The sequence below is a fragment of the Phyllobates terribilis genome, unplaced genomic scaffold (genome assembly GCF_046119375.1).
Source record: "Phyllobates terribilis strain yellow unplaced genomic scaffold, ASM4611937v1 Scaffold_85__1_contigs__length_6476398, whole genome shotgun sequence".
Classification (NCBI taxonomy): domain Eukaryota; kingdom Metazoa; phylum Chordata; class Amphibia; order Anura; family Dendrobatidae; genus Phyllobates; species Phyllobates terribilis.
Window position 1 is genome coordinate 5,763,493 of NW_027362845.1, and position 16,821 is coordinate 5,780,313.

General features: G+C 43.7%; 1 protein-coding gene across 1 annotated transcript in view; it reads left to right on the top strand.

Moving 5' to 3' along the window:
- The window catches only part of LOC141197640 (uncharacterized), a 48,512-nt gene extending 35,513 nt beyond the window's left edge, over nucleotides 1-12,999 (top strand). The window contains exon 7 of the mRNA XM_073662723.1: nucleotides 9,936-12,999. Within this exon, the coding sequence (XP_073518824.1) occupies nucleotides 9,936-11,464 (1,529 nt within the window). The 3' untranslated portion in view covers nucleotides 11,465-12,999. The remainder of the gene's footprint in view (nucleotides 1-9,935) is intronic.
- The last annotated feature ends 3,822 nt before the right edge of the window (nucleotides 13,000-16,821 follow it).

Sequence of the window (16,821 nt, forward strand, 5' to 3'; positions counted from 1 at the left end):
GTAAGAGTCACCCAATTCATCATCATTTTTATTTATACATTCACTCAAGCACATTCTTCATTGTGAGAAGAGAAGACTAAGAACCATCAACCAAAAGCCAGAGGGAGGGAAAATTAGGGTACTGTCATGGGTTTCAGGAAAATCAAATTAACGGTAAGTAATTATCGTTTTTCCCTTCCCCCATAACAGCACCATACGAGAGACGAAAGCAACGGAGCCCTTCAATAGGGAGGGAGCACCCATGTAGGATCTTACACCTGAAGAAATATCCCTGAAATATCCTAGTTCAACAGATTGTGAATTTTTTAGATATCATTCAATCTTCCTTCTTGAAGCACTATCAACATAATCTCTATCGATTTGGAGCTTAGACCAAAAGCACCAACAAGAGTAAAAAGGATTTTTACAGCACTCTTTCCTCTTTATCTCCCAGAGAAAGGTCTATATTTAGAGACCTCACTTATATACATGGTTGAATATTTTTCACAGATTTGATTAGATATTCTGTTTTCATTAAATCAACTAACCAACAACTGAAATATATAAGAACTGGTACTAGTACTCAGCGTGTAATAGAAGCAGAAGGTAATCGATTCAGGGAACCTGGTAACCTTAACCAGGCTTTGACTAGGGTTTCTACTTTAATATTGTTGCCATTTTCAATTGAAGGCCCCACTTAAGGCCAAGATCTGGGCCCTAAACCTTTTCTAGGGTCAATGATCACATAATTATTCAAAACTACCCAACTCTATGCTACCAAGAGTAGATAGAGCATGCCAGATTGCCAAAATGGGGATCTCAAAACCAGCAGAAATATTTAGTACTTTATATCCCTTAAGGTGTAACGTTAAGTTCCCCCAAGAAATGTATTTAAGCCGAACGGACACTTTTATAGTTTGAGATTTCCATCCTGGGGAGTTTCTGGCTACCACAATCTAGCCAAGTACCAAGAGCTAATACAACTAGAAAGGGTAAGATACAGATCTGAGCTATTCCAAAAGAAAAGTCACAATCCACCGTTCATTCAGGAATAGTGTTGAGCGATACCTTCCGATATCGGGAAATATCGGATCGGATTGGATCGGACCGATACCCAAAAAATATCGGATATCGCCGATTCCGATACCGGAAACCAATGCATGTCAATGGGACACAAATATCGGAATGCCATCCCAGCGTGAGAGAATTCTCCTGATTGTTTAAAAGCCGGCGGGTGGTAAAAAGCCGCCGACTTTTAAACAATCACACAGCCCCATATTGCTTCCCCGCAGCCTCCCATCCCGATCCTCTGCTCCCCACGCCTAAGTTAGGACCGGGCGGGGAGCGAAGCACCAAGGAGCGGGGAGCGAAGGACCCGGGCGGGGAAGCCAGCAGTGAAAAGACTATACCGCCGGCTTTCCCGTTCTGTGCTGCGCTCCCCGCTCCCTGATGTATGTGGTATGATGTATGATTGGTGTGCGCGCGGTGTCTGCGGGTGTTTGTGGGTGTCTGCGTGCAGGCAGACATAGGCCGATGTGACACTACTACTCCCATCGGCCTATGTCTGTCCCCCGTCCACTCGTGCCAGCAGGATCAGCTTGATGGGAGCAGTAGTTCCCATCAGCCTGATCCTGCTATTTAAATTGCCCTACTGTGTCCTTTAAACTACCCCATATGTTATTTTGGCCCCCATGGGTTTATATTTTTGGCCCTATACATGTTTTATTTTTTTAGGCCCCCATAGTTTTTGTTTTTGGTCCCCAATAAATTTTAAATACATTTCATTGGTGGCCAGTGGTTACCTAAAATAAATTAGTTTATACATTACCTGTCCCCGCCGATCGCCACATAAAATAAAGTAAAAAATAAAAAAATACACCTATACTCACCTAGACACCTAATTCCCCGAAGCCATCAATCTCCTGTTATAAAATATAAAATAATAAACCATAATTTTATCCTTACCCCTCCGTAGTAGTCCAAATCGAGTGTCCCACGATGATCTCCAGTTTAGAGCAGCCACATAAAATGTGACCGCTCTAAACCGCTACCGCCGCTACAATAACGGGGCCGTAAAGCAGCCCCGTCATTGCATAAGCGGGTTCGCCGGAGTTCAGGCAGCGCTGCTCCGGTGAGTTCCTTTACGGCCCCGCTGACCGTGAGAAATTCCCACGGTACAGCAGGGCCGTAAAGGAGGTCACCGGAGCTGCGCTGACTGAATGCACTCCGGTGACCTCAGTCAGGGGCTCACGCTGCCGGGAGCGGACGTGTTCCCTGCAGTGTGAGCTTACAGCAGCAATGACAGCTGTCACATCTCCAGATGTGACAGCTGTGCATGGGAGATCAGCGCAGGAACGTGGACAGGTAACTTTTATGTTTTATTTCAAATAAATTATTTTTTTCTGGGTGTGGTGTCTGTTTTTTCTTTTTAACACTTTGTAGGTTAGTAATGGGGGTGTCTTATAGACGCCCATCATTACTAACCTGGGCTTCATGGCAGCTGGCGCTGACATGAACCCCACCACTATTACCCCCTGCCACCGCACCAGGGCAGCGTGGAAGAGCGAGGCTAAGCGCCAGATTTGGCGCACAAATAGAATGTGCCAAATCTGGGGCGGCTGAGGGCTGATATTATAGCCTGCGAGGGGGCCTATAGCCATGGCCCCTTTCTAGGCTATTAATATCAGGTCGCAGCTGTCGGCCTAGCCTTTGCTGGCTCCAATTTATAGGGGGACTCTATTTTTTTTTTTTTTTGGGGGGGGGGGGGGTCCCACCTGTAGAATGGGCTGTAAAGGCTAAGCTAACTGCTGCGGACTGATATTAATAGCAAGGGAAGGGGCCATGATCCTTGGCTACTTCCCAGACTATTAAATCAGCCCTCAGCTTTCCCTCTTTTCCTTAAAAATACGCATGAGCCCACCCTTTTTTTTTTTTTTTTTTTTATACATTGAATAGGGGTTGGAGTAGGAAATGACATCAAATTGGCCTTTTTTTTCTTCACTAACTTTATTTGTCTTCAAAAACGCACATAGAATCCGCATGCGTTTTTCTGGCAAGGAGATGCGGAAATGGTCAGGAAAATTTCTGCTTCATTTCTGCATCGTGGGCACATAGCCTAATATTGGCGTGACCCCATGAATTTCGGGCTTAGGGCCAGCGGATAATACAAATCTGGCCCTAACCCCTTTATTACCCAGTGAGCCACCGAACCAGGGCCCTGGATGAGCTTGATACAGCGCCAGAAGATGGCGCTTCTATGAACGCAACATTTTCTGGGGTGGCTGCGGACTGCAGTTCGCAGCAGGGGGGTCCCACAAAGCTTGGGCCACCCTGCACTGTGGATTCCAGCCCCCAGCTGCTTAGTTGTACCTGGCTGGACACAAAAATAGGGCGAAGCCCCACTTATTTTTTTTTTAATTATTTCATGAAATTCATGAAATAATTAAAAAAAAAGGGCTTCCCTATATTGTTGTGTCCGGCCAGGTACAAATAGGCATCTGGGTGTTGGGGGCAGCCCGTTCCTGGATGCTGTACCTGGCTGGCATACAAAAATATGGCGAAGCCCATGTCAAAATTTTTGGGATAAATTAGTTAAAAAATAAATAATAATTTAGGGACTGCATCTTTATTAACCCCTCAAGTGTCATTTAGTGTTAAAATAAAGGATTGACGTGGGATCCCCCATAATTTTAGTCTCTAGCGGAGGTTAAGCCGACGGCTGGGGCAGATGTTTGAAGCCTGGGAAGGGGGTAATACCCACGGAGCTTCCCAGGCTACTAATATCAGCCCCCAGCTGAATACCTAGCCTTTACTAGCTATTAAAATGGGGGACCCAAAAAAAAATGACGTGGGGTCCCCTTATTTTAATAGCTAGCAAAGGCTAGGCAGACAGCTGGGGGCTGATATTAATAGCCCAGGAAAGGTGCCATGAATATTGGCCCCCTCCCAAGCTAGAAACAGCAACCCTCAGCCGCCCCAGATTTGGCACATCCTATTTGTGCGCCAAATCTGGCGCTTAGCCTCGCTCTTCCACGCTGCCCTGGTGCGGTGGCAGGGGGTAATAGTGGTGGGGTTCATGTCAGTGCCAGCTGCCATGAAGCCCAGGTTAGTAATGATGGGCGTCTATAAGACACCCCTATTACTAACCTACAAAGTGTTAAAAAGAAAAAACAGACACTACACCCAGAAAAAAATAATTTATTTGAAATAAAACACACAATTTTATTTAATTCTTAGTTTACTAAAAAAAAAAATAGTTACCTGCGCTGATCTCCCATGCACAGCTGTCACATCTGGAGATGTGACAGCTGTCATTGCTGCTGTAAGCTCACACTGCCAGGAACACGTCCGCTCCCGGCAGCGTGAGCCCCTGACTGAGGTCACCGGAGTGCATTCAGTCAGTTCAGCTTCGGTGACCTCCTTTACGGCCCTGCTGTACCGTGGGAATTTCTCACGGTCAGCGGGGCCGTAAAGGAGCTCACCGAAGCAGTGCTGCCTGAACTCCGGCGAACCCGCTTATGCAATGACGGGGCTGCTTTACGGCCCCGTCATTGTAGCGGCGGTAGCGGTTTAGAGCGGTCACATTTTATGTGGCTGCTCTAAACTGGAGATCATCGTGGGACACTCGATTTGGACTACTACGGAGGGGTAAGGATAAAATTGTGGTTTATTATTTTATATTTTATAGCAGGAGATTGATAGCTTCGGGGAATTAGGTGTCTAGGTGAGTATAGGTGTATTTTTTTATTTTTACTTTATTTTATGTGGCGATCGGCGGGGACAGGTAATGTATAAACTAATTTATTTTAGGTAACCACTGGCCACCAATGAAATGTATTTAAAATTTATTGGGGACCAGAAACAAACAAAAAAAAAATATGGGAGCCTAAAAAAATAAAACATGTATAGGGCCAAAAATATAAACCTATGGGGGCCAAAATAACATATGGGGGCAGTTTAAAGGACACAGTAGGGCAATTTAAATAGCAGGATCAGGCTGATGGGAACTACTGCTCCCATCGAGCTGATCCTGCTTGCACGAGTGGACGGGGGACAGACATAGGCCGATGGGAGTAATAGTGTCACATCGGCCTATGTCTGCCTGCACGCAGACACCCGCAGACATCGCGCAGACACCGCGCACACACCAATCATACATCATACCACATATATCAGGGAGCGGGGAGCGCAGCACAGAACAGGAAAGCCGGCGGTATAGTCTTTTCACTGCCGGCTTCCCCGCCCGGGTCCTCCGCTCCCCGCTCCTTGGTGCTGCGCTCCCCGCCCGGTCCTAACTTACGATCAGGATGGGGGGAGCGGAGGATCGGGGTGGGAGGCTGTGGGGAAGCAGTATGGGGCTGTGTGATTGTTTAAAAGCCGGCGGCTTTTTACCGCCCACCAGCTTTTAAACAATCAGGAGAATTCTCCCACGCTGGGATGGCATTCTGATGACAGGCTGGATCGCAGCTGAGCGCTGCCATCCAGCTTGTCATCCTTCAGAGACACTGTATAGTGCAGGCATTATGGGAACTTCCGATTCCGGTATCCGATATCCTAAAAGTATCGGAACTCCGATACTGCGAATATCGGTCGATATTTCAGTATCGGAATGCTCAACACTATTCAGGAATGATCGTATTTACACTATTCCCCTATAATAGCATTAATTCTGCAACTTTATAATCCAACCATGGAGATTGTTAGATGAAAATAGTTCAAATGAAAAATAGATTAGTTTTCAAGCAAAGAAACTAAGTAAACTGAGTGATAACCATCTCCTCTGATACACTTTTTTTTCCAAAGCAACTCATTCAGAAAGAGATCTAGATCTCTTATGGTATTTGTCAAATCTCAGATGGTCTTAAGCTAAGGTATTAGCATCCCGTCCCGTTAAACATGTACCTTAAGTACGTATCATCCTGTGCTTGAGTAATAATCAGAACAGTCTTACCTCAGTGTGAAGGCATTCGTCTTAACTAGCAAAGATGCTTCTCCTTCACCACAGGAGTCTCACGGATACGGGGACATTTTAACTCATCCACTGATTCCTCCTTTTATAGGTTTATTGCAGCGCTGCCATCTTATCACTCCAAGAGCGCACCGACTGGATATTTAACCAACTCGCCACTTAGTTGAGTCTACCAGTTTATGACTTTAATCGCAAGAATACATAGTGTAATATGGTTCCATTGACTTAATTTCCAATTTGTCCATCTGCACTTCTAACTGGGAGGATACACTGGTCTTGAAATAATTTTACCAGATCCTGCATAATCATGTCTGTCGGGCAACTCCATTAGGAAGATGGACTGGGATATTTACTGGTTCGTCAGTCCCATACCAGCGAGTCCAACTCGTACCTCCCTTAGTAGGGCAGGCCGTTAGTGCTGCCCGACTCAGTACAATCAAGTTTATCTTTCCATTCCGAATCAGGAGGGTAGATTGAGGCAATTTTTGGATTATCAACCATAGTTACCAGTGAGTCGAGCTCGCACTTCCCTTAGGAAGGCCGACCTGTATGGTGCTGCCTTACTTGGCACAATCAAGTTCATCTTACCATTCTATACCAGGAGGGTAGATTGAGGCAATTGGTAGTTAGTCAGCTCCCAATACTGGCGAGTCCAGCTCGCACTTCCCTTAGGAAGGCTGACCGGTATAGTGCTGCCTTACTTGGCACAATCAAGTTTATCTTACCATTCCATACCAGGAGGGTAGATTGGGGCAATTGATGGTCTATCAACCAACTCATACCTCCCTTAGGAGGTCAGACCGGTATAGTGCTGCCCTCTTGGCACAATCAAGTTTCTTATCACTGTAAGCCAGAAGGGTAGATTGGGGCAAATGTTGGATTTTCAGCCCCCCACCGGTGAGTACAACTCGCAGCTCCTCCTACCATTTCCTATCAGGGGGATATGGGATATAGAGAGTTTAATCACTTAAGGTCGAAAAGGTCATTCGAAGACTCCAGGTAGGAGTTTTAAGTGGACTTATAGTGGTTTCTTTTAAGCTTTGCACAGACATGTTCCTCTTGCACCTTCAACCAGGAGGGGGTGGGGGGAACTGAGCTGCAGATGTTTATCAGCCAGTTCATCTAAAGAGATGGAGGCCTCTCATATGATGAGAGGTTGAAAAAGTTGAGCTTGTTTAGCTTAGAAAAATGACTCCTCAGAGGGGGATCTCATTTACATCTATAAATATATGTGTGGTCAGTACAAAGGACTAGCACATAACTTATTCCCTCCAAAGACCATACTAAGGACCAGGGGCACTCATTACGGGTGGAAGAAAGGCAATTCCAGCACCTAAAATATGAAAGGGTCCTTTACTGTCAGAGCAGTCAGACTGTGGAATGCCAACCACAAGAGGTAGTAAGGGCAGACACTAACAGCTTTTAAAAAAGAAAAGGCTGGATGATTTCCTCGATACACATAATATTGTGGGTTACAGTTAAATTAGATAAAATATTACACCTATAGTAGTACATTTGATCCAGGGTTCTAGGACTGATCACCTTTTCTTGGGGTCAAGAGGGAATTTTTTTTTTTTCCCCTTGATGCAAATTGCTGAATGTGACCTGGGTTTTGCCTTCTTCTGGATCAACAGTTTTTAGGTATAGGGATTTTAGTAAAACCATTGTTACAAATACAAAAAAATAAAACTAATTAAAAATTATAAACTGATTCATTATAATTGTAATAGTGAAGTTATAATTATAAAGGTAATAATACATTTGTGAGGCCTAGTCCCAGTAAGTTAGTAAGTTAGTGTCAGAGTGCAATTGGGGGAGAAAGGTTGAACTTGATGGACCTAGGTCTTTATTCAATCTGTTACGTTACTAATGATCCCAGATTGTGAAGATAAACTGAACTTAAATTGGTATTATTCTTTTAGCGCCCCCATTCACACCTTTACCAAGAAGACCACTGGGACATAGATGATAAATGCAGACTAGTTCAATATGCTATCCAAGTATGAAGGATTGACTGGACCTGTTACTCAGCAGCTATCCTTTGGACTGTATTTAATAGAATCACCCCAGACCGAGGGCATCGTCCAGAGACCTTATTTACCAATATCAGTAATATTGCTAGTAAAGGGCAGTGAAGTTTTGAGACCTTAGTGAAACAGATCTACAAGCCCCAAGTTGTCTTGCTAACCGGGCAACCCCCCGTGAGGCAGACAGCTGAGGAAAATCCTAGACCTAACGTGGCAGGTTCTTCCGCAACTATGAAGCGGTCTAAAAAAACCTTCAGACAGGCCAACGTGAGTCATAAACCTACACCTGAATTGGCATGAGGCCTAGCTGTGAGGCTCTATGCAAACCATGAGGTCTAGCCATGAGGCTCAATATGCAAGCCATGAGGCCTAGCCGTGAGGTTCAATACGCAAGCCGTGAGGCTCAATACACAAGCCATGAGGCTTAATACGCAAGCCATGAGGCCTAACTGTGAGGCACAATACGCAAGCCATGAGGACTAGCCGTGAGGCTCATTTCGTAAGCCATGAGGCCTAGCCGTGAGGTTCAATACGCAAGCCATGAGTCATAGCCGTGAGACTCAATACGCAAGCCATGAGGCTCAATACACAAGCCATGAGGCCTAGCCATGATGCTCAATACGCAAGCCATGAGGCCTAACCGTGAGGCTCAATACGCAAGCCATGAGGCCTAACCGTGAGGCTCAATGCACAAGCCATGAGTCCTAGCCGTGAGGCTCAATACACAAGCCATGAGGCCTAGCCTTGAGGCTTTATACACAAGCCATGAGGCCTAACCATGAGGCTCAATACACAAGCCATGAGGCTTAGGCCAAAAAAACGTAGGTAGGTACGGAATCATTAAATTTAGATTCTTCCAGACTGATGTTATCATTTTAGCGCCCAACTGGGCCCCTGCTCATTGCCACTCACTAGAGGTAGCTATAGAACTCAGCATGGTGTTCCATGATTCACTGGTGTTCCATGATTTACGGCTGCTCCAGCCGTGAGCTCCAGGCTTCTACATCCTTGAGGACAGGAAACCACATTGAAGGAGGAAGTGGGGGTTGCCTTTTTATTTTGTGCTCAGGGCTTCCTGTCCGGTAATAGGGGCAGATCCTACTCTCTCTCGTATGGTGCTGTCATGGGGGAAGGGAAAAAGGTGGCTCCTGGTGACAGAAGCAGATGTCACAGTAGGAGATCCCAGAGGAGATAGGACACACCATTTGCAGAAGCCCTTATATGACACAATGGCAGAAAACCAGATCAGTAGAAATCACCATAAAGTGGCTCCATTTTGGAAATTATAACCCTCAGTGAATTAATCTATAGGAGTAGTGACTATTTTGACTCCAAAGCCACTTTCCTGAAATTAGCACGCTGTGGATGTTGTAGAGTGAAAATTGCACATTTGTTGTTTTATAACCCAACACATAGTGCCCAGATTGTGCTCCAGGAGACACACCGTAAATTAAGTGGGTTCTTCTCACTATAGTAATGCCAAATACATGGATGATAAATGTGGTTTGGGCACACTGCAAAGCTCAGAACGAGGGGGAGATTTGACTTTGGGAGAGCGGATACTGTTGGATTGGTTTATGGAAGCCATGTTGCTTTTCAAGAGCCTTTGAGCCACTAATAATTTGGAAACCTCTGTTTTTCAGATGATGGACCTGAGTGAGGACTTGTTTTTTTGTGAGATGAGAAGTTTTTCTTGGTATTATTTTCGCTTACATAACATTGTTTGGTGGCTTTTTATTCCATATATGGGAAGCAGAATGAACAAACAATTGAACACCACGCTCTTCTGGTTCATCCTATGAGGTTTTCTATTAGACTGTGAACTGTCATTGTCTTGGTGAATAATTCAATTTTTTTGCATAACTTCCCATTTTTACAGACAGTTTAAGTAGAAATGTTCAAAAATATATAATTACACGGATTTTTTATTAAAAAATAATAATTGGTTTTATTATTGGCAGATGATTGTACCAGGAGATCAGAGGGACAGCTGACATCTTCAATTTTCAAATCAGATAATTTGGAGATCTCAGAGGATACAATTGAAGTGAATGCCATTACTCCAGATATACCATCATCCCTTCACAGCAAAGATCTGTCATCTGATCCTTTGAAACAGGTTCTGTCTTCTGATTCATTACCGACTACTCAGAAAAATCAAAGTCACAAAATAAGCATTAAAAAACAAATTGCTCCTAAAGCAAAGAAGCCATTTTCACGTTCAGAATATAGAAATAGTTTTCCCCTCAAAAAGTCTTTTCTTAAGCATGAAAAAATTCACAAAGCGAAGAATAGATTTTCTTGTTCCAAGTGTGGGAGATGTTTTAATCAGAAATCAGATTTTGTTAGGCACCAGATAACTCACACAGGAGAGAAGCCATTTTCCTGTTCAGAATGTGGGAAATGTTTTACAAAGAAATCAGATCTTATTGGACATCAGAGAACTCACACAGGGGAAAAGCCATTTTCATGTTCAGAATGTGGAAACTGCTTTACAGTAAAATCAAATCTTATTGCACATCAGAGAACTCACACAGGGGAGAAGCCATTTTCATGTTCAGAATGTGGGAAATGTTTTATAAAGAAATCAAATCTTATCAGCCATCAGAGAACTCACACAGGGGAGAAGCCATTTTCATGTTCAGAATGTGGGAACTGCTTTACAGAGAAATCAAATCTTATTGCACATCAGAGAATTCACACAGGGGAGAAGCCATTTTCATGTTCAGAATGTGGGAAATGTTTTGCAAATCAATCAAATCTTATCAGCCATCAGAGAACTCACTCAGGGCAGAAGCTATTTTCATGTTCCGAATGTGGGAACTGCTTTACAGAGAAATCAAAGCTTATTACACATCAGAGAACTCACACAGGGTTGAAGCCATTTTCATGTTCAGAATGTGAGAAATGTTTTGTACAGAAATCAAATCTTATCAAACATCAGAGAATTCACACAGGGGAGAAGCCATTTTCATGTTCAGAATGTGGGAAATGTTTTGTACAGGAATCAAATCTTATTAGACATCAGAGAATTCACACAGGGGAGAAGCCTTTTTCATGTTCAGAATGTGGGAACTGTTTTACATTGCAATCAACGCTTATCGACCATCAGAGAACTCACACAGGGGAGAAGCCATTTTCATGTTCAGAATGTGGTAAATATTTTGCAAAGAAATCAAATCTTATCAAACATCAGAGAACTCACACAGGGGAGAAGCCATTTTCATGTTCAAAATGTGGGAAATGTTTTGTACGGAAATCAAGTCTTATCAAACATCAGAGAACTCACACAGGGGAGAAGCTTTTTTCATGTTCAGAATGTGGGAAATGTTTTACAGAGCAATCAACGCTTATCGAACATCAGAGAACTCACACAGGGGAGAAGCCATTTTCATGTTCAAAATGTGGGAAATGTTTTAACCAGAAAGCGCATCTTGATAGCCACCGGAGAACCCACACAGAGGAGAATGCCGCAGCTACACCCAACTAGTCTCTGTACAGACTAGAAAGGCCCTAGCTGCACAACTAAAAATACTACGGACCTAATTCTCTAATTGAGGAGTTTCTCGTACCTCCTGAGGAACCAGAGGGGAGGCCACAACACACTGTCAACCAGGGGAAAGGAAAGTATGAAGTAAAATACGAAAACCCTGAGTGAGAAACTAAAACACATTCATATAGGGCAAAGAAGGCAAGCTAAGGAGAACCAAAAATAAAAGGAACAAGTATAATCTCCCAGAAACCTAACATTGTTAGAATGAAAATGTACTAGGAGGGAAAGCAAACTAAGCAAACTGACTGGGAGGATAGTTTCACCTTTGTGGTGAAACTTACAAAATTCATCCTCACCAACTGTAAATGTAAAACCCGTCCATTTATAAAGACCACGGACAAGATAAAGATTCCCACCTCACATCAGGACCACAAGATCCCAGGTACTTTCAGCTGCATCACATCTAATGTAGTGTACTTAATTATATGTACCAAATGTCCAGCTGGGGGTCTGTATGTAGGGGAGACAAGGCAACAACTTAGAACAAGGATGAATTCTCATCGCCACATAATAAAAGAAAAAAGAATAGATCTATCTATGGCCAAACATTTTTGTATCCTTGATCACAGAATCATGGACATTAAATTACTTGTATTAAAAGGTAACTTCAAATCTCAGAGACACAAAGTTATGACAACCTTTGACACACTCGGAGCAGGAATGAATGTGTCACTTGGATTTATGTCTTTTTACTAGTGATAAGCGAATACATTCGGCACTATTCATTACTCGCACGAATAGTACACAATTCAGGCTATTCGACGAGTAATTAGCTATTCACCTCGGTATATTTGAGTGACCCGCCCAGCATGTTTGGCGCTTTATTTGCAGCCAATGAACATGCTGGGCTTGCTTGCCAATCACAGTAATGCCGTTGCCATCTTTGTTGTGGCATTACTGTGATTGGCTGGCCTTACAGCATCATAGGGGGATATTTAAGCCCTGCCGGCGCAATCTTGCGCATATTACATCAATGTAGTGTGAGCGTAGGGAGAGTGAAAGCAGCGTATAGGGAGAGTCTTTTAAGAGCTATTTAGAATGAAGATTAGTTCTCTGTTAGGTTGAGATAGCGCAGAGTGAGATTTAATACGAGGGAGAGGAAAAGGGCGGCAGGGTGTTAGCATTGCAAGTACATGCTGCAGATCTCTGCTAGGTTGCATTGTGTATAGTCAGAAGCATATAAACCGAAGAACATGGCGGAATAGATAAACCATAGTTCATATGTGGGCGCTCCCATAAAGTACAACCTACAAAAAGAGTGGAGTGACTGAGCCCCAAAAAGAGTCAGGTCACCATCATAATGAGTCCAGATAAAAAATCAGTTTGATTGTGTATCAAAAGTATAAAAAGAAGGTCCCACGGACACTCCTAAATAGAGCACAACCAATAAAATGGTATGTCATGGGTGAAAACTACAAAAACGACAGAGACAACCATGTGACTCCACAAATATAGGTACATGAAAGGAAGTGACAATATTATCAATCCAAGTATCAATTATTCCAGTTACTAAGTAAATGGACAACGCAACTTACAATTAATTACATTAAATGTCCTTTGTTAATCCATTCCTGGACACTTCAACATGAATAAAAAACCAAAATATCCAGATCAATATATACTAAACGTCTGGACGAAAAAGAGATACCAGCTGCATATAAAAGGTATAGATTTTATTTAATCAAATTGATAAAACCAATTAACAAGACAGGGCAACAACCTCTATAAAGGAGTGACACATACAGTGGTGGCCAAAAGTATTGGCACCCCTGCAATTCTGTCAGATAATACTCAGTTTCTTCCTGAAAATGATTGCAATCACAAATTCTTTGGTCTTATTATCTTCATTTAATTTGTCTTCAATGAAAAAACACAAAAAGAATTGTCCTAAAGCCAAATTGGATACAATTCCACACCAAACCTAAAAAAGGGGGTGGACAAAAGTATTGGCACCGTTTGAAAAATCATGTGATGCTTCTCTAATTCGTGTTATTAACAGCACCTGTAACTTACCTGTGGCACCTAACAGGTGTTGGCAATAACTAAATCAGCCAGTTAACATGGATTAAAGTTGACTCAGCCTCTGTCCTGTGTCCTTGTGTGTACCACATTGAGCATGGAGAAAAGAAAGAAGACCAAAGAACTGTCTGAGGACTTGAGAAACCAAATTGTGAGGAAGCATGAGCAATCTCAAGGCTACAAGTCCATCTCCAAAGACCTGAATGTTCCTGTGTCTTCCGTGCGCAGTGTCATCAAGAACTGTAAAGCCCATGGCACTGTGGCTAACCTCCCTAGATGTGGACGGAAAAGAAAAATTGACGAGAGATTTCAACGCAAGATTGTGCGGATGGTGGATAAAGAACCTCGACTAACATCCAAACAAGTTCAAGCTGCCCTGCAGTCCGAGGGTACAACAGTGTCAACCCTTACTATCCGTCGGCGTCTGAATGAAAAGGGACTGTATGGTAGGATACCCAGGAAGACCCCACTTCTTACCCCGAGACATAAAAAAGCCAGGCTGGAGTTTGCCAAAACTTACCTGAGAAAGACTAAAACGTTTTGGAAGAATGTTCTCTGGTCAGATGAGACGAAAGTAGAGCTTTTTGGGAAAAAGCATCAAAATAGAGTGTACAGGAAAAAAAAGAGGCATTCAAAGAAAAGAACACGGTCCCTACAGTCAAACATGGCGGAGGTTCCCTGATGTTTTGGGGTTGCTTTGCTGCCTCTGGCACTGGACTGCTTGACCGTGTGCATGGCATTATGAAGTCTGAAGACTACCAACAAATTTTGCAGCATAATGTAGGGCCCAGTGTGAGAAAGCTGGGTCTCCCTCAGAGGTCATGGGTCTTCCAGCAGGACAATGACCCAAAACACACTTCCAAAATCACTATAAAATGGTTTGAGAGAAAGCACTGGAGACTTCTAAGGTGGCCAGCAATGAGTCCAGACCTGAATCCCATAGAACACCTGTGGAGAGATCTCAAAATGGCAGTTTGGAGAAGGCACCCTTCAAATATTAGGGACCTGGAGCAGTTTGCCAAAGAAGAATGGTCTACAATTCCAGCAGAGCATTGTAAGAAACTCATTGATGGTTACCGGAAGCGGTTGTTCGCAGTTATTTTGGCTAAAGGTTGTGCAACCAAGTATTAGGCTGAGGGTGCCAATACTTTTGTCTGGCCCTTTTTTGGAGTTTTGTGTGAAATGATCAATGATTTGATTTTTGCTTCATTCTCTTTTGTGTTTTTTCCTTGCAAGCAAATTAAATGAAGATAATAATACCAAAGAATTTGTGATTGCAATCATTTTCAGGAAGAAACTGAGTATTATCCGACAGAATTGCAGGGGTGCCAATACTTTTGGCCACCACTGTACATGAGCTGGGAGGGAAAATTAACCCCCCAAAAAAGGCCAAAAAATTGAACGTCACTAGTAAACAAGAAATTAATTAATATAATGCCATATACGTATACATACAATGTACTTGTTACTAAGTGGCATGAATCATACACATGATGGTAACATAACTTAATTTAAATCAATACTGAAGAGACTATCCTAATGAAAAAATACAGCCTAAAATGCCAAAGTTTAAGGTGCCAGTGCTTCAGTGACTCTGTTGGTCATACAGATAATAGATAGCTATGTCATGATGTAAAACAGGCCTATGAATACAGGTAAACTGCAGACTGTGATATTTCAGTTTTTCTTTTTTAATAAATTTGCAAAAATTTCTACATTTCTGTTTTTTTTCAGTCAAGATGGGGGGCAGAGTGTACTTTAATGAGAAAAAAAATTAACTTTTTAGAATTTACCAAATGGCTGCAATGAAACAGAGTGAAAAATGTAAAGGGGTCTGAATACTTTCCGTACCCACTGTATATATTAGTATAAAATAACACCTATACATTTAAAACCCACATCTAACATAGTGATACAATAATTCACATAGACGACTATATTGTCACTGTTGTCTTCTATCCCACACGTATAGGGTCATCCGCGAGGATAGACGCGCAACTGCCTTGCTCGTACAGTTGAGCTGGTCCCCCAGCCACTGGAAACGGACATCCCGCACGACCCATCAACCCTGGCAAAAGCTTTCCTAAGGATGAATAAAAACAATTAAAAACAAGCACCAATACATATACAATAAAACCATAAGATATTAAAAGAAACCCCCATCTACTCATTAGCCTCTATTATAGGAAGGAACTGATCCCAAAGCTTTCATTAAGTCCTGCCGGTGCTAGGGTACCCCGTCGATAGATCCACTTACTCTCTAATTGTGATAAAATCCTCCCCAGGTCTCCTCCTCTTGCTCCCATGGTGACTTGATCAATATCTATGATGCGGAATTCTCTTGGGCTGCATTGATGGTGATGTAAAAAATGGCGTGGTAAAGTTTTGAGAGTGCTAGGGTCTTTTTGGCTTTGATAATGTCACTAACATGCTCTCTTACTCAAATTTTTAATACTTTAGTAGTAAGTCCGACATATATCTTTTAACAAGGACATTGGGCATAATAAATTACGCCCTTCGAGGTACAATTTAAATGTGCCCTTATTTCAAATGTGTAGCATCGGCGTCCCTGCCCTCTGTTAGGCAGGGACGCCGTCCTTCTCACCTCACGTGGGTTCCTCCAGCGCTCCTGTCTCTGTCGGCGCAGCGGCGTCCCAGCCCCATGTCAGACAGGGACACCGTCTCTCCCGCCCCCCGGCTCCTGGCGCGGCTTCTCCCTGCGCTCCGTTCCCTGCTGTGGCCGGCGCGCGTTCCTCCTCCAGCAGAGTGCTTAGGGCGCACGCGCACTCCCCCCCCTTAAAGGGACAGCGCGCGTCTTCCTAAAGAGTCCCCGGCCAATGGCCAGAGGACTTCCCACATTTAAGGCACCTCCTCCAAAATGGAGGTGCCCGAGCAAAGTTGTTTGCACTGTGTTTGATCTGTGCTTCAGCCCTCAGATTCCGCTGCTAGCCTGACTTCCCGTCCTGCCTGCCAGCCTGTTATCTGCCCGTTACCTGCCGAGCCTGCTAGCCTGCTCACCTGGAGCGCTCACCTGTTATCTGCCTGTTACCTGCCTTGGCTATCTGTTCGCTCACCTGGGAGCATTCGCCTGCCTTGTCTGTCAGACCGCTCACCTGGGAGCGCCCACCAGTTACCTGCCAGTTACCTGCCTCGTCTGTCTGCCCGCTCACCTGGGAGCGCCCACCTGTTACCTGCCAGTTACCTGCCTCGTCTGTCTGCCGGCTCACCTGGGAGCGCCCACCAGTTACCTGCCAGTTACCCGCCTCGTCTGTCTG